Source organism: Hemibagrus wyckioides, linkage group LG25 (assembly GCF_019097595.1).
Source record: "Hemibagrus wyckioides isolate EC202008001 linkage group LG25, SWU_Hwy_1.0, whole genome shotgun sequence".
Taxonomy (NCBI): Eukaryota; Metazoa; Chordata; class Actinopteri; order Siluriformes; family Bagridae; genus Hemibagrus; species Hemibagrus wyckioides.
In genome coordinates this window covers 10,433,129-10,456,611 of record NC_080734.1, presented here as the reverse complement: position 1 = coordinate 10,456,611, position 23,483 = coordinate 10,433,129, and the positions used below count along the sequence as shown (strand labels likewise).

General features: G+C 38.3%; 1 protein-coding gene across 2 annotated transcripts in view; it reads right to left on the bottom strand.

The window, feature by feature from the left end:
• Positions 1 to 22,644, bottom strand: part of fndc1 (fibronectin type III domain containing 1) — a 36,027-nt gene extending 13,383 nt beyond the window's left edge. Inside the window, exons 1-13 of one of the 2 annotated variants that reach the window (XM_058379050.1) lie at positions 22,487 to 22,644; positions 13,131 to 13,325; positions 12,895 to 12,981; positions 11,901 to 11,969; positions 6,149 to 6,358; positions 5,788 to 5,886; positions 4,388 to 4,508; positions 4,012 to 4,199; positions 3,440 to 3,547; positions 3,005 to 3,193; positions 486 to 2,486; positions 280 to 395; positions 8 to 119 (exon numbers count right to left, since the gene is read on the bottom strand). In XM_058379050.1, the coding sequence (XP_058235033.1) occupies positions 8 to 119; positions 280 to 395; positions 486 to 2,486; positions 3,005 to 3,193; positions 3,440 to 3,547; positions 4,012 to 4,199; positions 4,388 to 4,508; positions 5,788 to 5,886; positions 6,149 to 6,358; positions 11,901 to 11,969; positions 12,895 to 12,981; positions 13,131 to 13,325; positions 22,487 to 22,559 (3,568 nt within the window). In that variant the 5' untranslated portion in view covers positions 22,560 to 22,644. The remainder of the gene's footprint in view (positions 1 to 7; positions 120 to 279; positions 396 to 485; positions 2,487 to 3,004; positions 3,194 to 3,439; positions 3,548 to 4,011; positions 4,200 to 4,387; positions 4,509 to 5,787; positions 5,887 to 6,148; positions 6,359 to 11,900; positions 11,970 to 12,894; positions 12,982 to 13,130; positions 13,326 to 22,486) is intronic. The other variant, XM_058379051.1, reaches the window with a different exon arrangement.
• Between the last annotated feature and the right edge of the window lie 839 nt (positions 22,645 to 23,483).

The following is a 23,483-nucleotide window of genomic DNA, read 5'->3' as shown; positions in this document are numbered from 1 at the left end:
ATCATACCAAAGATAGTTTTTCCATCTTCTCCAATGACTACTTTCCTGGGCCGGCCTCTAGAATCCTGCAAAACCTTTCCCTCTTCATTCATCAGGACTCCTTTATCCAAATCTACAACCTAAGGAAGGGGTTACATTTAATGGCAATACATGAGAAAGATTCAAGCCACAAGAAAAAGACATCTCTAAAGAGAATGTTTTGAACTTTCTAAAGTTGTTGGCCTAGCAAGGCTCATTATATACTATCTTTCTTTATAAAAATGATTAAAGTAAACACACCCATCTGGTTCCATCGGGGCCTGTAATATATTTGACTCCGTTTCCTTTTGTATTTTCATTTGATGTAGACACAATTTTGCCATTTGTTGCTGTAAGATTTGGTCGCCCATTCTTGCCTGCACAAGCAAATTAATACAAGAAACTGTAACTTTACAACTTCATTCACACTTATGTATATATTTACTTGTAAATAAAATTTCATTTACCTTGCCCATAACTAGGTTTGTGTAAGGCGACTGGGGTTTTTCCTCTTGAATTTTTGTCAGATCTGCTTGGATAGCGTGATCTCACCACTGGATTTCGAGCTGGAGCTGTTAAAGAGGTCTTGAAATCATTTGGTGTGTCACCACCAGCAGGTTGCTTCATGGATGAGCGTGAGACCAATCCCACAGTTGATCTAACATTAGCATTTTGGCTAGCACCTGTGCCTTGATCTGGAGGTGAAGCTTTGTGTTCCGTGGTCTGGGAGGCAGAAGAAGACGAAGAAGCCGAAACAGATGATGACGAGGAGTTTTGTTTAGCAGCAGAGCCCAGTTGTGTATTTTGTACTGTCTGTAACCTACCACGCAACCTTAACTCATTCAGGCGACTGGCTAGGAGAGCAGAGCGAACCTTTCCATTGGAACCCAGACCAAGTCTATTGAGAGTCATATAGGATGTGTGAGAGCTGTTGTCAGACGTTTGACCAGACCGCTGAATCTGTTTAACATCAGAGGCAATTTTTTGGGGGGAAACAGTTGGTGCAGAATTCTTTATCTCATGGGTTTCTTTGTTGACCTCAGAGAGGTAATCATGTTTGTGATCATTGCCTGACATTGTGTCTTCTTTGTGATCATTAGAGGTTGTCTGTGCGTTGCTTGCAGCTTCTTGTCTGCTCTTTACAGTGGGTTTTGCAAGGTTAGAGTCAACCAAATGCTTTGTGGTGTAGGTTGTTGGGGAGGTTTTGTCTTTACCACTGGCATGCTCTCCTGAGGCTGTTGGATTGGAGGGTATTCCTCTCAGAACTGGCCTACCTGCTCCTACAGAAGAAGCAGTCCTGCTCCATGGGATCCTGCCATCTTTTCTATGACTACTTCCAAATACTATCCTGGAATTTCTGTTAGACAAGGAGGAACCATGTCCTGGACTCGCTGTAGAAGGAACCTGAGATGAAGGCAAATAACTGTTAACAGCCTTGTCTTTATAATTATTGTTACCAACATCCTGTGTATTCTCTTCTTTGATTGAAGGGGGAAGAGTAGTGGTATATTGAATCTTTACTTTAGGATCATTTCTACTGTTATGTTTTGTATCCCTATCGTCAGTACTGGAAACTGTTGAAGATTGTGATAAAGCAGATGAGGTTAAAGCTGTTTTTTGTCTTCCTGTCTGATATCTGTGACCTTTACTGTGACCTACTCTTCTGCCATTTGGATAAACAGGAGCAGGTCCTGACGTGCTACCATGACTTATTGGGTTAGAAATTCTGCTTGTCCCAGCTGATGACAATGATGATGATGACTCTCTGTCTGTTTCTGTCTTGGTTTCCTGAGGTGATGGGGTGGATGCTTTTGCTACTGTACTACTGACTTTGCCTTCAGGATATAAGCTAGTGTGGACATTCTTTGAGACTACAGGGTCTTGGCTGTTGGGTAAACTAGAGGATGCTCCATTCTGATTCCTTTTCCGTGACCAGGAGGTACTTGAGGGTGGCTGTCTTACACGGTTGCCATTGACAACAGAGGATGTTCGAGGTGTCAGTGACTGAGATTGGTGATGGCCCTCTTTGGAAATTGGAGGGAAGGAATGTGTTTTGGGTAATGAACTTTTAAGAACAGAGCTTGATTCCTTAGCTCCTGGTGAAACTTTATGTTCAGTTCTTGATGGAGCATTGTTAGTACTTTCAGGTTGCGTATCCTCAACAGCTTCATTTGCGGTTGCTTCATCTTCTTTTGGAGTGTCTGTTGGTGTGTCTTCTTCATCTCCTTCTTTATCACTGGTTGTTCCAGAGCCTGAATTTCTTACCGAGCCCCTTAGTTTTGAAAAAATGCTGTGATAAGACCGTGTTTGAGAAAGCGGGCGAGATTTCTTGTTTGTGGGTGGAGAAGTAGTGGTATGGGTATGAGATATTTCTGTGTCATCTGTATCTTGATCCTCTAAGTCATCATATACAGATGTTCTGGAGGAGCTCCTGGACTGAGTAGAATGCCGTGAGGCAGTAGTGCTGGCTGCCAACACAGAATGCATAGTAATTTTAACCTGTAAGTTTTTGTGAAACTTATGTATATATGAACTCTACAGCTGATTACAGTTGACAGCAAATTTAAATAAATAAAACCTCTGTAATCTTCTCTGAAATTTCTGTTCCCAGATTTCTGAGGATTTAATGTCAGACAGATGCATGTCATTAAAGGCAGACTGACAAAACCCTAAAAAATCTGCCAACATCAGAGGTTAGGTTATTCACAGCTAATTTTAATTATTGCAATGAAGGAGATGATCCGAATTTGATGTTACATACCTGAAAATGCCTACTCTGCATGTAAATACTGATGTATCTTTTGAACAAACCTTACTATATTTCTCTGATTACAATCATAATGATGATGGCCATTGCAACAAATAATATTTTATTTTAGCTAGATCTTTCAATATTTTTATACTTTTATTGCTTGGTTCTAGCACAGTAGAGAATAAGATTTTTAGCCTTAATTTTGTTATCATAAAGAGACAATTTGGGACTTACTTCCTGGCATTCCAACACTCAAGGTTTTAGACTGTGGTCCTTGTCCTTTTCTGTTAGCTGCTCGAATTTTGAAGATGTAGCGATCACCAGGTGTAAGCCCATCTATGGTGGCCGATGTAGTAGTGCCACGATATGTTACTGATTTTGCTCCGAAGGGTTTCAGGGCTGGCGCATAGGACAGAATATATTCTGGAAGAGAAACACAGAGTAATGCATCTGGTCATTTATATCTAGATGGGATTCCATCCTCTTTGACTAATAGAAAGCAGCACATTGACTAATGCAACATGTAAAACCAGAAAAAATGATTTATTTTTATTTGTAACTTGCCAATATACTAGAACAATTCTTCACTGCCAATTTGGCTACACTCCTCACAGATTAAACAAGATAGAAGCTGTTATATTATAAACAGCAGTGCATTGAAAGCCTCACCTCTGATTTTACCATTGGGTTCATCAGGTGGATCCCATGTTGCAGTGACGGCTGTGCCTTTCCCTCTAAGTGGTTTCACTTCAAAGTTCTCAGGAGGGCCAGCGGGTGCTACAGAGTTATGGACATGATGACAGCTCATAATTGAAGAAAAGATATAAAGGGCCAAAGAGAAGGATAAATACAGAGATTTTGCTCTAGAACTCGTGTTCTTCCCACCATGTTTTTTCATTTTGAAAGCTTTAGGTTTTCCAGGAAAAATACTAATGAAGTCATCATTGGTTTTCCAAGCAAGCAGGCAGGGACACCTTAATGATCCATTACACAGAGGCTGTTATGACATGCTGCATGATTTACACAGCTCCGATATAAAACTTTGTTCATTGTGTGTACGCACATTTTGGCTTGAGTCTGTGTGTGTGTGTGTTAATGTGGTGAGTTATTGTGATACACATTAAGTTGTCCTGCAAAACAAATCAACCATATAACAAACATCTGGTGTGTAACGGCAAACTGAATGCACAACACAAATTTTTGGAGATTACTCATCCCGAAGAATCCTCAGTAATCTATACCTGATTCTGGGGTCCTCTGGAATACAGATACACTCCATTTTCCTTGTTGGTCACCTTGAGTGATTCGAACAGAGAATTCATACATTCCATCGGCAGACAGCTTCTCAATCACGAGCCGCTTCTGTGAGGTCTCCTTATATTCCCACCGAGCTGACTCTCCCTTCTCTCTATATCTGACAGTGTATTGCCTACAAGTAATGGACATTTATAGTGTCACATCAAAAATCCATCCTGAACGATTCTCTTCTTTCTTATTTCTTACTAAGCACCATCACACAAAGCTTTATTAATATAGCACACAAGTCAAGTTTACACAAGACATATTACATAATAGTTTTTTTTTTTTTTAACAAAACCAACCTGATGCCTTTCCTACCTGGTACCTTCAGGGAAACTTTTCTGTTTCTTGACAAGTGGATCCACCCATGTGATTACAACAGACTGGGGAGACAGTATCCTCACTGTGACGTCTTCCACCTCCTCTACTTCATCATGCTCTGATAAACATGGTTAATGATTAGAAACTTGATTTCCCAAAAGACAAAGACTGTTTTAGAGTAACAAACTGTAAAAGTATCATATCATTATAAAACCATTAAACGCAATCTTAACTACACAATGTTTCTGAGCAACTGAAAAGAGTTGATTGTGTGTGTTCCTCATGTAATGACATGCCATTTGAATTATAATGGACGAGCTCAGTGGAGTGCTGGTTTATTATATGGGAGATCAAAGTAAATTCCTCAAATGCACATTTACACCATCTCCCAACACACAAAACAGTCTACAAGCATGACCACCATTGGCTACACTTCCTACACTGTTTACACTGAAAATATACTGCATATTGCTTTTAGCTAGCTAGCAGGAATCTTTATTTTTGTCTCATGTACATTATAGCACAGTCAAAGTCTTTCCTTCACATATCCCAGCTTTGGAGGTTGGGGTCTGAGGGCAGAATCAGCCTGGATACAGCACCCCAGGAGCAGAGAGGGTTAAGCGCTTTGCTGAGGGGTCCAGCATTGGAACTTGGCAGTGTGGGGCTTGAACCTTGACAGTCCAATATATAACCAAGAGCTTTAACCACTTGACCTACCACTGCCCCTTGCTAATGTCAGTAATATTTAATGCTGCTGTTGTCAGCCATAATATTAGCTAATTGTAGCTTAGGTACTAGTGTATTTCTATATTGTACCTGCAGTGAGCACAGTATATATTTAAAGCATTTGGCTGACACCCTTATCCAGAGCGACTTACATTTATCTAATTTTAAAAAAAAAAAAAAAAGTAAGGGTCTTACTCAAGAGCAGCCTTGGGGGACCTGGGATTTGAACTCATAACCTTCTGATCATTAGTCCAACACTTTAAGGAAGACTTCCCAGACTGTTTTTTTTTATTACTCTTATGTTGCATATGTAAAACTGTTACAGGTATAACTTACTGTCTCCTCTGGCTTGCTGTACTGAGACTGAGACTGTTCTTCTCTGTCAGAGTGTAAATGAAACATGGATGTTGATTGGCCGCCTATGTTCTAGTCATCATACATTTATCCCTGACACTGCTTGGCTGGCAGAAACAACCTCATCAAACCAAATTCATCTCTGATTTTGGAAACGTCCTCATTTTTCTAGTCTAACACCAAAAACTTTGGAAAATTAAAATAAACACCACAGATAATAAAATATACACCAGTGAAGTTTATGTGGTTAAATCCTTTTCAGCCAGATAGAGCCTTCTAATACTGAGGTCACATGGTGCTACTATAACAGCTTCTACCTGGAGGAGGGCTTTCGGTATTGACAGTCTTGCTTGCTGGTACAGTCCTCTGTGGGGCTTTCTGTGCCTGCAGTGATACCACATAGATGGACTCAGAAGCTATGAATAGAGAAATATCAGATACAGCCATGTATCATTATATACACCACACCATGCTATTCACAAACTGAGCATGCATCTTAACACTATATTGTTTGCAATTCATACTAATTAACTCTTGTAGTTTCTAGGATCTCACTGTATTATAAGAGCACTAAGGCTCTATAATAAGGCAACAGAATAAACAGAGATAATAAACAACAAAAATCTCCTGGAGGAATATTAAAATTTCAAATGATCAGAAGATGTCTCTTGTACAAACCTAGTTTAGGTTTGTTAGCATTGCGCTGGTCAGCTTGAGGCTGACTGAGGTCCACCCTATGTTTGTTTTGAGAGCGAATGGGCAGGTATCCTCCTCTGCGTGGAGCTTCAGGGCCTGAGGAGGACTGAGGGGCTCTCTGCCGTAACACCCCTGATCTCTGAACTGGAGTGTGAGGGCTTATCTTAGAGGAGCGCTCAGATGACCTCCTACCTAACAAGAGACCAAGACAATACTGGCATTAGAGTTCTTTGTTTTGCTTTACTTGAGTTCAAATAAACAGGTCGTTCGTAATAAAAAATGATAATATATTAGAACAAATACTTGAACCTTGCAGCTGGACAAACTGACCTAGGCATGCAAAGAACCATTCAGTAGTGGTGTGGTATTAAAACTATCTATCTATCTATCTATCTATCTATCTATCTATCTATCTATCTATCTATCTATCTATCTATCTATCTATCTATCTATCTATCTATCTATCTATCTATCTATCTATCTATCTATCTATCTATCTATGTATATGTGTGGATATATTGAGTTAAGTAATAAAAGGTGTATCTTCACACAAGACAGTCATAAGACAATAATAATTTATAACAATCTTTTTTTTTTTAACTGCTTCAGTCATTTCTCAGAAATGTTATAAAAGTTTGTTGCAAGTCTTTAAAAGGCTGGGATTTGGGTTAATGACCATTTATATGATGTTATTCATTAACTTTAAGATCTTCGTGACTTTCTTAGATGATCTGTTTTTTGTTGTTCTGTATTTATGTTGCTTTTTTGGGGTTTTTTTTTGTAACGTGGCATCAATTTGCCTGTGTATGTCATACCCTGGCTACGAAAAATGTTGATTAGATCTTTTAGCAAACAAATGTGATCTTGAATCTCATACAAAATGCTTGCAGAATACAGAGAGAATTTAGCAACCCATGTTTATCCAAGCTTATAGCCATTCAGGACCACACAGTCCTCTGCTCTCTCTCTCACTTCCTTTTTGCTGTTTTTCTAGTGTTATTCCCCATATGACTGGAGTTGGCCAGCAGACAGCCAGGCAGTTTTTCTTCCCTTTCCGTTAAAGCATTGATTTCTCTCCCATTTTTCAATGTCCTACTTTTTCTTCTCTCTTCTCATTGCTGTGCAGTCTAATATCATAGACGGTGTAATGAAAAACATCCTCATGAGCCTTTCCTCTGTCTCCTTCAGTAATCAGATGCAGATGATAGACTGCGGTCTAATTTTGTCATTGGATACAGTGTCACTGCATTATGAGGGTTGTGTATCAGACCAGAATTGAATATCTTAATCAAGGTTTCCTAAAGAAACACCAGGCTGAATGCAAATGAGAGATATTTTGATTTAGCCAGGAGTGAACAAAATCTAGTCCTTAAGTGCTTTTGCTCTGCATCATTTAGTGTTTTCTCTGCTCTAGTTCACCACATTCATGAATGGTATAAAAGTCTGCAGTCTCCTGCTGGTTGTTTCAGCAAGGCAAGATTTCTACATTTCATTATATAATTTTTTACGTTACTATTAAAGTATCTCTTTAAAAATCATGGGGACTTGATTTTGGTACTTTAACTAGACTAGAAATGCATCATTAATTTAATGCAGCAAAATCGAAAATAACAAAAATGCATATACTAGAGTTGAATGCTAGTGGGGTGAATGAGTTCTAGATGGAGAAACAGGTCTGGGAGAAGAAGGAAAAAAATGTGTGTGTCTGTCTATGTGTGTGAGTGAGTGAGTGAGTGAGTGAGAGAGAGAGAGAGAGAGAGAGAGAGAGAGAGAGAGAAATACTATGTGCTTTGGCTTAATTCTGGATCATTTTTCCACTCTGTCTCACTTTTTAAGAGGCAGCACTTTATATTCTGGCACAATTGCTGAAGGTACGGTACTATCTCTAAAGAAATAACTATCGTACTAAACTTCTGAAAGGCACTGGACAAGCCTCGAAACACACTTAAATGTCAGCAGCAGGAAAAGGAGATGCTTTTACTGTCATGTTGATGTGTTTTTAATTATCTGTGGCCAGGTGTTTCAGTAAGACAAGATTCCTCTGGTTTATTTTTAAATATTAACTATTACCCCATGACCAGCATAGTGTGCAGCGGAAACCTTCACAGCTTTAAGGTTCCTCGTTTGATTGTATGTCTGACTGGAGTTTTGCATGACCACGTAGATTTCCTGCAAGGTTCTGTGTTTTCCTGTCACTTTCCGAAATCATAGCTGTAGGTGGATTGATGGTATTATATGCATGTTGACCTGTGATGGACTGCAATCCCATCCAGGGTGATGAATCCCTACCTCATACCCAGTGCTCATGACCACCATGACCCTGAGAATGAATTGGTTAATGAAGATGAGTTGTTACCTGTACACTTCTCCTTTAAAGGCAAGAATTCAGGTGATACAGCTGAATCAGGCTCACGCATCATTCGAAAGACTCTTTCTCTCTCCTTTTCACCATCTGTTTCTCTGTTTCTTTCTTTCACTATTTGCATCCCCTTTCCTTTCCTAGGGCTTTTATGGTATTCACCTCTCCGCACTCTGTCTTGCTTTCTGGCAGGTGCTGGATGAAACGGCCAGCTCTAGGGGCCAGAGCAGCTGACATAGTCCAGTAATGTGTACACTCAGCTGGGTTTTACAGGACCTGGCTTCTAACATCTGTTCACACATGGTAATACAGAAAGGGCCAATTAAGAATTCCTACTTGTCATATTTGAGTGTTGTTCCATCAACACTTAAGCGTAACATAACTTGGTGCACGCATCACAAAATTTAAAGTAAAAAAAAGCGAGCCAAAGAGAGCTAATGGGTTCAGTTTTACTAGTTGCAATTTAATGAGATGATGATAATAAAACCCAAAGCCCACCATAAAAAAAAATGTCAAATTTCTATCAACATTTCTGTGCATGTGGATCATCAGTTAACAGCAAATAAATGGAATGTTTAGTTATTTTGGGGATTTGCATAGCTTACAACATTATATTAAATATTGAACACTAGTACTACTACTAATAATAAATAAATACAGTATTGGCTGTGATATCAAAACTTCCAAAAATGAACCCAGTGCACTCAGGTAGACTAACTTATATCTCTTATTAGCTCCCAGACAGACAGTTTAGAGTGCAATGTTATGGCAACACCATGGCATTTCCAAGGAGAATCTAAAACAGTAGTGCGTCAGCATTATAGGAATGCTAAGCCAATGCCAACTATACAGACGTCAATCAGTTGGGGAGAAGAAAAAAACCCAAAAAACCTCTTTTAACTCAGCCTCTTTCACTGTTATCTCTTCATCTTTTCTCCAAGCCTTTGCTTTATCTTTGAAAAATAAATAAGTGTAATCTGACATAATGGTATCCTGCTGTGGTAACTTAATCCACTGAAATGCTTAAATATCCCAAGAAGGGAGTAATAATATAGTATGTGCATGTACATTTATTGCCATCTCCATACAATTACAAAGGCATTTGGAGACTAAGCGTGGTAACTCTATCTGATAAAACACCCCCAGTGCTACTAAAGCTATCCGTTTTGTTTCTCTTTTACCTCATTTACTCCTGGGAGTGAAGGAAACTACTGTCATTTGCATTATATAGACAAATTCCTTTCCTTTACCCTGGAACAGGTAACACACTCAGAGTTTGGCTTCAGGCAAGCTTGGAGGATTAAAAAAAGAAATACATTATTCTAACAAATATATAACTATAAGACTATCTAATATCAAATAAGCCATGTGTTTACCTCTAGTGCTGCAGAAATTAACTAAAGGAATCTTGCACAGGAAACTCATATGGATATTTTCCCACGTCTAGTTTTTTGAGTTAAGTTATTATTAGAAAATGTAGAATAATTTATTAGGAATCCCGAAACCTATAAACAGTAAGGTGTCCAGGTTATATCTGCAGTGTGAATCACAGACTTTGGGGTGGCATTAAATAATTTTATCCAGTACTGCAAACTGCATTTGCAGAGTATCTAGTGTGATATTGCTGTATTGGCTAATAGCTCGACATTTATACAATACACAAATAACCAAAATACGTCTCTGATGATTTTAATGGTCAAAATGTGTACTGTGCCTTTAAGGTCTAGATTCATTTAGCATATGCTGTGTGTGACTACTCTTTCTGCTGTCCAGAGGCTATGCAGTACAGACAGAGCAGATTACAGTTACTAGACCTGTCAGTATTTGCATTAACTTTGTAATACTCTTGCTTTACCCTCTGTCTCCTTTATTTATATGAATAGAGCATTAGTAGCCATGAGACCTGTCTTTATATGGGCACTGTAGTAAAGAAAGCCATTTTTTCACCTATGCTTGTGTTACTGCCCATTTGCTCTATACCAAATTCTCTTTATCACAGATGATCTGAAGCACATCTCTTCCTGGGAAAAGAAATTATTAATAAATTACTCAGGAATAATGTTATACCACTAAAAAGTGTGAGAGGAGTTGGGTGGCAATGCTTAATTCTTACTAATATGCCATTTAATAATAGCAAACCGTAACTACACTATACAGCCAAGGATAGACACCTGACCATCATACCCATATGTGTTTCTTTTCCAAAGTGTTGCAAAGAAGACAACTTCACAAATAAAAAAAAAATGCCATGTCTTTGTATACTGTAGCATTAAGATCTCCAGAACTAAGGCGTAAAAAAAACAAGTTTGCCAAAGTTGATGCAAAAAAATCTTCAGTGTCCTGCACAGAGTCCTGACCTCAACTCCTTTGGGATGAACTGGTACACCGACTGCACACCAGACCTTCTCCACGGACATCAGTGCCTGATTTCACTAAAGTTCTTGTGTCTGAATGAGCACAAATAACCACATTCTAAAATCTTGTGGAAAGCTACCCCTGATAAGTGTTATAGCAGCAAAGGGGGCTAACACCATGTTACTGCCCATGGTTTTAAAATGGGTGTGATGGTCAGGTCTTCACATACTTTTGGCCATATACACGAGCTCATTAAACTCCATATTTTGTAGCTACAAGAACACCACATGGAACTTTTAAAACTGCTTCATTTTTGTTATTTTGACTAACCTTACCTAACATTAAGCTAGTTAGCAAAGCTGGGCTATTTCAATAATTTACTTTTCAATAGAGTTTGAATGCCAAACCTTTAAACGGTATCTCAGATGTCTGTTAGGTTCACTTCTCTACTAGAGGACTGTTTTAAGATTTCAGTTTGAGAGCATAATCTAGGGCTCCTGACTTGTTTTCTGGGCCACCCTGATCAGTGTTTTTTACCATCCCTCATAAAAAAAATAAACAAGTTGTACTATGAGTATGAATCAGAAATTTTGTGATGTTTGTGTATTTCTTGGATGTCATGCACATGGGCACCATCTGTCCTCTAACCAAAACATAACTGTCTTTGTCTGAGGGAAATAATTTTCTTAAAGAATCCGTCTGCCCCACCCCAAGCTGTTCACCAGATAAAAACTCCATAGCAGGTTGCATTTTAATAAGCTGGGGAAAGATACTGAATTCTGTCTTCTGAAAACTTCAGATTTTTTTCTCTGAGTGAATTAAGGTGTGGTGCCTTCATGCTTCATGACTCTGCAACAGATGGTGAAGGATGAAGCTAAAGTGCTGACATTCTAATGCATGATTTCTTCTTAGTCCATTGACTCTCTGTATATCTGCTAAATACAATTCAAAAGTGATATTGTTCTTTAGTGAACTGACTTTAGCTATTGAAAATAATGATTAGATTGTCGGAGATCCTACCTGGTGCGGAGGTGTTTGCAGAAGATCCTCCTTCAACAGCAAAGCCATCCAGCTTTACCAATTCCCCACCTGTAGTGAAAAACAAATGCAATTGTGACCATATGTACTTATTGTGATCAAAGTACCAGCGTTAAACTAACAAACTAGAATATTAAAAGAATATAAAGCTTTTACTTAATCTTACACTATTAAAATAAAATGCTTTGACAAACAAATTTATGGCCTATCCACGTCAGTAATGTGTGTACTTATTTATTAATGTGTGCCTGGTGTAATGTGCGTGTCCTGGAAATGCAACTATACACACAGATGTTGTTTGTTGGTGGCGGAAGAGGAAACAATTTTGAGATTTATGTGGCATAGGAATGCATTGGAAGGGTGACAAGCTGCCACCAAACAACAGCCTGGTTTTGGCTTTGGGTCTGACAACACAAAGCTTGGTATTGGCTTTTTATGGTGGAATACGATTCCAGCTGCTAAGGAAGGCCAGCAATGGAGGAGAATGAAATAATTAGAAAAGCAGACTGGACTGATTATATTCTGTACCATGCTCAAGTGTGTGTCATTTTATTAGTCTTCCATCCTGGTTTTAAAAGGCAAGATTAAGAATAAGCAGAGAGACCATGAAGTTATAAATATTTTCTGTGTAAAAGTTCAGAAATGACTTTTAGCCACAAAAGAACTCTGCTGAAGTGTTGATTGACAATGTAATATTGAAATAGTATTTCTGTTAAGTCACTTGGATGTGTAAAGCTTTTATTAAACAGAATTGCTGTGCATTGGTAAAACATTAAAGGAATATACTTTTGTGGGTTCCTGAAGGCAGTCAATTAAACATGCTGAAAAACTTCCTAGCTCCTTGAAATAAAACCAAGTCCCATAATAGCAATAATATGAAACAACGGAAAACCGTCTCATACTTACACGTGCATATGCATATGCAAAGACACACACACAAACACAAACACACACGCACTCACACACACACACATACCTCCTGGAGTTTCTGCTCTGTAGACTGGTTTACTCATTCCATCCTCATTCTCAGAACTGATCTTGAGAAAATGCAGGACTCCAGGCTCTAACACACACACACACACACACACCGTGCAAATTAGACAAGTAGAGCATGCTGTCGTCATGCATTTAATACTTGCAATTCATTTCCATCTTTGCATGACTATTGACTGTCAAATCTGCAGCCAGTAACATAACATCTATCCACCTTACCTACGTCCTCTAGTACCTCGGAGCGGCGGTCCTTGTCCACCTTGATGAAGCGCAGAGACCTCATAGACTTGCCATAGCCAATACTGTATCGATCCACTGGCCGACCATCCAGCTCGTTAGGTGGGTCCCATGTCACCTTTAAGCCTTTCTCCACTGACGTAAGCTTCACATTGCGTGGATGGAGTGGTTTAAATGCTAAGAGAAAGCCAAACAAAATGACTGCCAATTTACACATGCTGTCAATACGAAGATGGATTACGTTTATTTACGTGAATTGGGGAGCAATAATGAACTGCTTAGCATATAACGTATTTCAGGCTTCAAATTCTCGCCAAAAGATTCCACTAGTAATGTGAAATGCGCAGGTTAAATTTCTCTCAATTTTGGTTTTTCATTATTCACGCAATTAAGTAAACAATTTGATTGATTATTTGATTGAAATACTTGGCTCACCATTCAGTATTCTCTGAATAATTTGAACAAAATCTGAGTTGAGAAAAATTGTGACTGGAAAAACTCTTTTCATATTGAATCATGAACAATGCAAAACACAGTATATTTCTGTCCAAATAAAACTGTAATGGCTATGACTATGGCTATAAATTTTAAAATAGCTATGAACAACAAAATGTACTAATGTTTCACCCTATCTTGATAAATAAATGAATTACTATACAAATTCTCCAAAAATGTATCCATTAAATAAACAAAGTCTATAACCTGGAGACGGGAGGGCTTTTCACATTGCACTGTTGTTTAAACCCTGCATTTAACCCCAAGGGGAGGAACGTTTCACACCGGTAATTTAGAAGCAGGGTTAGCACCATTTTTTACTCAGGGTCATACAACCATGCTCTGAAGCATTACTTTGTATTGCAATGTTAATCCCGCATTGTGGTGCCAAAAATCTACAATGTGAACCGTACAGTGTGGTGCAACAGACACCCAATCAGAAACTGAACAGTGTGCAACACTTAACAAAAATGGCGCGATAGCCACAGTCGGCAAAACAATTAACATCACAGACGTGTGTGCCGTAGTGAGGGGAAATACCTGCAGAAGGTGGATACCAATAAATGCTTAGTCAACTATGTGACTAACTAAATAAAATGGTCAAAAAAGATTAGAAAGCTGTGAAAGCTCACTGTGCAGAACAGCATTCATATCCTTAGTTTGAAGTGGAAAAGCTATTATTTAAACCATTAGCGGGCTGTGTTTATGGTTGCTGAATACAATGATAAGCAAATATACAAAAAAGAACATTTACCCAGGGGTTTTTATAACTGTACAGAGAGAAATGTGAGATGATGAATACCCAGGATTAACTGATAATCCCAGGTGAAGTATGAGCAGTGTGAAACATGAAACAAAAATAACTCAGTGCTCTGTTTGCCTAAAATTTAGAATAACCCACTATTTTAAGTTTGGAAAGCCTTTTTGAGTTCCCCTGCAGCACATGAAATTGTCATTATAACCAGAAGCAGAGCTAAAATGACTGAATTCCGTGGCTCTTTCTTGTGCGCCGTAAATCACAGAGGTGTTTGTTTATATGGTCACGTAACAGTATAACGTTAGTCATTGTGATCATTGAGATCAATGTTATCAGACTTTCGGCCACTTCGCTAGTGCAGATGACTCCTGCTTTAGTAATGGCGTAAACTCTCCATGAAAGAATGTAGTCACGTGCGCAGTGTACTGTGTATTTACCGCATTTTAACTCTTTGGGTTGCACAAATTGGGACCTCTGGTGTTCAAGCAGTGCAATTGCATTAGACGCATAATTAACAAATTACTGATATCGTACATTTTCCATAATTCACATCATCACATTTTTTGTATTGCTTTGTATCATATCAAAATGTACACAATGTACTGTTTCACCACGATAACACAATACATTAAACACAGGACAAAACCCTCTTTCCTCTACTCTTCTGGAATTTGAATTATAAATCCTTCTGGTCACACATCTATAACTGACAAACCAACAACCCTCAAAGGTTATTTATATACAGTTGGAGTAAACGTCACAACTTTTTCCCATTGGCCACAGATCCAGCAACAAATGAAGCACGAACTGATTCCCAAATGATCACTTGTTTATTTCTACCTAGTGCCAGAGCAAGACCAAGACTAAAGAGACGAAAAATTCTTCCAAAATTTCTTTATAGTTTACAGATCCCAAGCCCTGCTGTGAGTAGACTTCACTGTAGCAGCATGAGAGGGCAGAGCTAGAGGAGCAGGAACTTGCCCTGCCTTGCCTCGGTTGTTAAGACTGTCATGACTGTCATGGAAGAAGAGGAATAAATGTTCGTTCAGTCTGTTTGCTCAAGGGAACACAGAAGATAATGGCTGACCTATGCTATGTCCTTAACACTGCAGCATCAGTTTCTACCCTCTTGAGAGCCAAGGTGCAAACTCAACCATTGCAAATGAGTTCCAGCTCCAGTAACTTTTTTATTCTTTAAATAGCAAGGGATATGAACTGCAATACTGTTTACTGGGCACTAATGCTAATGCTAGAATGCTAGGATTATACAATATGGTATGCCATTATGTTGCTTCTAACTAACTACACTAGCTCTCTAACAGGATTTTCACTTGACAGAGTTCTTAGACCATGACCTATATGTTTTTCTCAGGATCATATAGTTTTGATAGAGATTACAAATCGATTCTGTAAGCCTCCCTGAATAAGGACACCTGCCAAATGTTGTAAGTGCAAATGCTATAACAATAATTTCACAAATATTATTTAAATGTACAAAAATCATTTATGAATTTGAAGTAGAATTTTTGGTCTAAATCAGTTTTAAATTTGTTTATGAGTTATGGCCAAGATCAAGTCCAAATGGAGATTAAGATCAGGATGTTGTGGTCTCATGACTAGCCTCAAGAACTACAATCCTAGTGCACCACTAGCCCCAAATTTTAAAATGTATTTATTTTTTTAGAACTATCCAATGGACATTCAGTGCTGCATATCTCTAATACTGCTCAAGCATGTAATAGTTAATTAGGTGCATTTGGCTCATCCTAAAAAACTCATCTGCCCAGTAAAGGACTGGCGTCAGCGAGTGCACGTGAGCGGGGATGTTGCAAGCACAGGCTGTTTATGTCATGTTCTGCTGTGGTTTTGGGCTCTGTTTATTGGAAAATACTTTTTAAACTACTCGTTTCTGAATGTCTGTGTTTTATTGTTATGGAAAAAATGTATTACAGAAATTGACAGTTTTATAGCTGTTAAGTTAACTTTGCAATTTGGAATGGAATTGACGTTAGGATTTCTCGCCAAGGAATAGTTATAGGAATAGCACCAAGCACTAAGCTAACACAGATATCTCATGATATCACCTTATAAAAGGAATAAATTTTGTTTTTCTTTTTTTTTTTTTTTTTGCCTTGCATTGCACCTTTTGGGATGGATTATAAAGGTGATCCTGTACATCATCACCATGACAAATACAAGAGATAACCATCAGCAGAGATCACCGTATATAACACGAATATGGATTTTTCTTAATCATTGTATATTTATGGAAATAAAAATCAAGAGCTACTGTACACTATGGAAACTAAGCCCCAAAAAACGATTCAGTAAATACAGTTACACTTTTTTCATGTTGCCAATACAATAAACACACATTAGTAGAGTTTCCAACGTACACACATACACACAAGCACATGATCTTTAGTCTCTGAAATTCTTCTTAAATTTTAACACCTTTGGATTAGCTCAGTTAAACTAAACAAGAGGCCTTTCACCTCAAATAAACAGTTTATAGAAAATAACTGAGACAACATAATTCCACTTCTAATAAAACACTAATTGATGGCAAATGAACTGAGTCTTCTATAAGCCAACTTTCCAAGAAGGCATTGGGAGCTGTTGTAATTTTTGTTTTTGAACAATAAAAGTAGGTAATGTTGTTTACAAGCATCATATGATTAGTGTTTTATGTGTATTTATGAATCATAAATAATTGAAAGCATTTATTTATGATTAAACTTTATTTGAATAGTGAATGTAAATGGTGCATATGATGGGTATGGAGAAGGTATGCGATAAACAAATGGACCAGGGTGCTGGGCAAGTTCGTTCCAGTTTATTCTTCCACACCCTCATACCTTCTTCTCTCGCTTGGCCACCTTGGTGACGTAGCAAATTCACATTTCTAAGATTTCAAAGGAAAGAGGTGGCTTTTTCACCATTTAACTAGAAAGGGCCACATGTAGGTCACAGATAATTTTATAGTGGGATGAAAGTGAGATAAGAGGCTTGTGAGAATGTTATTAGGTCACACTGCTGGGGAATAACCGGTAGTGTGTGAGTGACTATGCTCGTGCCTGCCATCGTAGTGTCAGTGGTATCCAATGGTTTTTTCTGTAAAGACTCATGGAAAGAGCTTCGGGGCAAGCACCTGCCGTTTAAACGCCAGAGTGTCAGTGAAATATGTGAAATTTATGCATCACCACTGTACTGAAACCCACACAGAGACACAAAGCACCTACCTGAATATTTTAACTGTCATTATTGCAATAATAATATACACTGCAACATGCATAATATATCAAACACTAAATCATAATTCATCAAACACTAAAGAACCATGAAGTATAATGAACCTCACGTAGAGCATTAGTGCTTGAAAAATTATGTGCTGGTCCTTGTAAGCTGGATCAGATGTTTTAATGCAAGAAAAGACAAAATTATTAAGTGTGATTTCTTCTATGATTCAACTATATACAATGCATTCAGAATGACCTTTTCATATTTTCCTGCAGACCTGTTTACTCCTTAAATTTTAATACAGACATAATCTTCAATAAAGAAGCATAAACAATATTAATGATCTATGCAATTGCTATTAATTATGTAAGTTCTGTAAATCAAAAAGAAGAAATTGAAATATAACATGAACACAAGCATTCAGACCCTTTATTTGATACTTTTTCTCAACAACATTCGCAATGAATTACATCTTTAGTTTTGCTTAGCATGAAGTTTTAAGCTGATCCCATTTAGATTTTCTCAAGCTTGATCTGTTTAAATGAGGAGTGTCATCGTACCACTATTTTCAGATCTCTTGAGAGATGTTCAATTGTGTTTAAATACCCGCTCTGGCTGGGGCACTCAAAGACATTTCCAGACTTGTCCCAAAGCCGAGGAACTGTCTTGGATACGTGTGTCATTTTAGTGTTGAAAGATTCTGAGCTCTCTTGAACCGTTTTCCTCAAGGATGTCTCTTTACTTTGATCAGTGTATCATTTCCTTAATCCTGACAAGTCTCTGATGTCCCTGTTGCTGAAATATAAACCCTGTCAAGACCCTGCCTCACTGTATGGATGGATTTGGCCAGGTGATGATCGGCGCCTAGTTTTATCCAGATGTAATGTCTAGCATTCAGCCCAAAGTTCAACTGTTTAGTTCTTGGTTTAATCAAAATCTTTTATGGACTGAGAGTCCTTTAGGTGCAAACTCAGAGTGAGGCTTCTTGTGCCTTTTACTGGCAAGTGGTTTTCATTGGCCCACAGTTACAAAAACGCCTGATTCTTCAAGCTCTACAGATAGGGTTTATCCTTCTGCATCTCCACATAGGAACTCTGGAGTTTGATCAAAGTGACCTTCAGGTTTTTCACTACCTACTTGCTAAAGCCTTTCTTTACTCATTTGCTTAGTTTGCTTGGATAGCAATTCTAGCCTGAGTCTCTGAACTTTAAGGAAGATTGAAGCCACCCAGTTTTGGTGCCTTCCACAGATCCATTCATCAACACAATCCAGTTTCAGAAGCCTACAGACAATTCCTTTGACTTTATGCCTTGTTTGTCTCTCTGAGATCTACTGTCTCTGTAACTGTAGCTGTTTATATAGATACAGGGGTGTTTCCCAAAGCCTGATTGTCCAGAAAATTGTAATTAACACTTAAAATTGTAACTATAAGTTGCAGGAAAATCTAAAAGCTGATTACTTGAAACAGGAGACTCAGCTTCAAATATTAGTGCAGGGTCTGAACATACATGTAAATGTGATTTCAGTTCGGTATTTGGCAATCATTTATAACTGTTCTATATGGAATATTTTGCTAAAACTATGATGTGACCAACTGAAAAGTGGAGCTTCACTTTAGGTCCGCTTCACACGGACCTAAAAGCAGCTGTTGCTGTGACAAAGAGCTGTATCGAGGATGAGAACTGCACTCTTGTTAATTGACATGCATTGACCTGTGACTCCTCTCGAACTAGAGATGTAAGCAGCCTTGTTATCTTCTCTCCAGCTTTATATTGTATTTTTCCAAACAAACACAATGGAATTCAATTTCTGTTGCTGGTTACAGCATGATTTTTCTCTTCTTCTCACTTAACTCTGTTTTGCATGCACATTTTACCTCACATTTAACCCTCCCCCTGTGTACGTATCTGTATGTGTCCCTTTTCTCTCTGTGTCTTCCTATCTTTCTTCTCCTGTTCTTTACTTGCCAGAACACCACCAGATGTGTGTTTAGGTATGAGACTGAGGAAAAAAACACTCATTTTTTATCTGTGAGGCAGATGTGTGTGGCTGATGTTGGTCACTGCCAAAAAGGATGATAAAATGAGTAAATATGTTGAAAGGAGAGCCATGTGATACTCCATAATGTAAAATCCATAGTATGAGAGAAAGTGCAATGAGCTTGTTGCTCTGTATTTTCTCCACATTTTCACATGGGCTTCTTCCAGTTATCTAATTTCCTCCACTTCCCAAAAAACAAGCACACAGATGGACTGGCTAGTCTAAATTCTGCATAGGTGTGAATAAGTGTGTGTGCAGAGTTCTGCATGGACTGCCATCTTATCTGCATTAACATCCTGTCTCACACTCACTGTTACCAGGATTGTCTCTGGTCTCACCATAACCCTGACTAGGATTAAGTGGTTACTGAAGATAAATGAGTTTTTGTAACGTTGTTGGAACTATCAAAACTGTGGCAGGATTCGGGAAAACTAAATCAGATTTTGGAAATATTTGGAAAAATTTTTGAAATAGAGATACCTCAACTTTAAGAAACCATACTGAAATGAAAACTTGCCCAGCTATCTTCCTGCAATGATCATGTTGGTTAAGTGGCTAGATTAAAACCTTGCTAAACAAGTGCCATTTCCTCACACAGTTCATTTCATGCTCAAGTTAGCAAAATCGACATAAGCCTAATGAATCCTGTTTGCAATTAAACAGAAGCTGTCAACTTCTCAGCATGTAATAACCAGTTTCACCAAGTTACACCATGTTTTTCTAAGACGCCACGCAATTATCGTAGTTGCCTTAATTGTCATATAGTGTTCGGTATTGTATACAGAAATCCACTTGAATGTTCATTTGATCTAAATAGGTTTACTCTAACAACTAATAATATAAAAAAACAAACAAACAAAAAAAACAGGTATAAATAATGCCATCACAAATCTTACTGCCATTTTCCAGCCTAACCCTAACCCTGCCAAACCCAGTTGAAGTACTTTAAATATTATACTAAATGTTACACATCTACATTAAAAATAGTGTAATGTTCTGGAATAAAAATACTTTAATGGCTACAATGATAAATATGATGGTATAACCCTAGACTTTTCTAATGTGACAAATATATGCAGAGTTTAATAATGTTCCTAATATAAAGCCGTACTGCAATCAGAATGAGACCATAATATATTTTACACTGAAAGTTATGCCTGGCTACATAAAGAATGTTGCTGTAATTGGAATTGTCTGGACTCTCGCTAAGGAAAGGTCAGAATAAAATACAGACAAAAATAAAGAATATAGATGTATGAACAATAAACATGGGGAGAAAAAGCAGATGTCCAAATAGCAAATCAGATTACTTCTAAAGGTTCATACAGGCGCTCGTTCGGGTCAAGCAGGGAAATTCAAAAGAATATAGACTGAGAACAGACGACAATACACAGCTGCTGACAGCAGTCCCAGGCTGCACTGATTGACCTCATTTAGAGAACCACTTCCAAAACAGAAAGATTGAGAGAAAAAGAGGAGAGAGAAAAAATGTCCTATTGTAACGTGGCAAGTTAACTGTGCTCACTGGGAACCAGCCACTTCCAAGATTCCTCAGCTATATTGCTCTTTCCTTAGTGCATGGAACCGGGGTAAAGGAAAGTCTGGGCAAAATGGATTTCATAAACTCAGAGTGAAAGTCCAGAACATCTGCAGCATAACTTGTGAGCTCTCTGACGGCATGTTAAAGCTAGTTCATTCACTGTCTTCAGGATGGCTCTAAAATCCTGAAATTCATGCTGTTCTGTACACTGCTGTATATTGTTGCACTTTGCTTTAACAGACTGTGCTCCTCCTGTGCAGCCTCTGTGTTCTGTGGGAGCTTGGCTCTGTTCACTGGCTATATGGTGAGATCACTCTTTATTTTATTTTTTTTTTGTTGCTTTTTTGGCATACAGCTCTCACTTTCAGAGCATTTTCCATGAGAGTGTTCTAGACAAACAGTTCCTTCACGATTCCCTATAGCGCAGGGAATCAAGTTTAAAAATGATGTTGAATGGCACATTAAAATTCAGACACATAAAAAAAAAAAACTGTCAATGTGCATAAGCTAATGCTAAATTTATTAACATTCAGAAGCTGATGATGAAGACCAAATTTATATAAAAGAAGTTTATTCCAAACAGTTTTTGCCAGATCATTAATAGTGCATGCATGCTACATGAATACTACTGTAAGCCAGACCAAAGCACAGATTAGAGGCAGACCTCAGGCATATTAGATCAGCCCCCTGGCACAGTCATGACAATGTCTGGGTCTCATTCTAGCCATGATTTATTATATTTGTTATAAATCTTAAAACGATTGCAAAGTTGAGGTCAGAAAAGCAATATCAGGTTTTGCAGTAAACATATAATTTACTGTTGAAATGTAATGCATATTTCATTGTTTACTATTGCGCATAAATGAAATGTCCATTAATCAACATTGTATATGTCCGGTAGAAGAATACAGAAAAAACACAGTCATTTTTTTTTATTTTTTACTTTGAGGCTAAACAATCCAGTCTGGTAGTTCTTACTGCTACTTCTTTACTTTTATAATATACATATGATCCTCAAGAAAGCCCAATAATGTTCATGCTGAAGCTTCCTTGCCTGGTCAAAATACTGCACGTGATTATTTGGTCGAGTTTTTAAAAATGTTTTAAAAATCATTGATGGTAAAGCGCAGTCACACACGTGCCGACAGACTGAGATATGTGTGATGAGCAGCCTGAGGTGTGTGCGTGTGTGTGTGTGTGTGTATGGATGAAGCAGACCTATGCTGAGCAGCCTGAAGTATGTGATTGTGCGTGTGTGATGCCTACCTGTGAGCATCGGGCTCAGGGCGCAGAGCGCGAGCAGGAGCGCAGGGAGAGCGCGTGCTGCCGGTGGACACATAGCGAACAGAAGTGGTGCAGCTCGCGCGCCGCTCCGGAGAGCGCGGAAAGAGGCGGGGGCCGCTCCCTACCTTATGGCACAAACCCAAAACCACACTGCTTTACTTAACGGCATATGAAAACTCTGCCTCACCGCAAGAGGGAGACACAGGCTGAATCCGAAAGCGCGTAATTTTGAGTGCAAACATCCGATAAATAAACTATGCAGTGGTTATTCCACTAGCCAGACTTGTGCCTCCCTGACTTCAGTTACATTTTATACATTGTAAATGTCTGTCTATATTTATACAGCCACTGGGAGTCATTACATGAACAATGCGCATAATAATATTACAGGCGTTGACCTGGATTAATTCAATACATTTTGTTTTAGCACTTATAATTCTTATGGGACTTGGTAGTATGTCTATCAAATATTCACATAAAATGCCCAAATTCAACACCTATAATCATATCACAGACTTCAAAAATCGATGTTTAAGGAGAAATACATGCACGCAAGGCACAACATGATTCTCTAAACTATGCTGATCCTTTTGAACTGGACTATTTTCATATAAAGTCCTGGCCTAACTCTGTACCCCACCGAATGAGTTTTAGACAGACAGCCTTGATGCATTTTCCACGCCTGTCCTCAATTGCTCCCTTTGTGTGTGGTTCATGGCCTTCCCTAAGTGGGCATTATTTATTCATTATTTGTTTGTTTGCTTGCTTGTTTAAACATGATCTGTTTTATTTTGTGTGACATTTGAATGCGCTGAATACTTTCATCCAATCCCTTATAAATATTGCTTGATTAAAAATACAGTCTGTATTACTGCACTACTATAGGCTGTTGAACCATTGAACCAAAGCACTTTAGGGTGGTTCAAAAGTTTCCCTTTCTGCAGTCAGTGCATGGTCTGGTCTATGATACTCATATTGA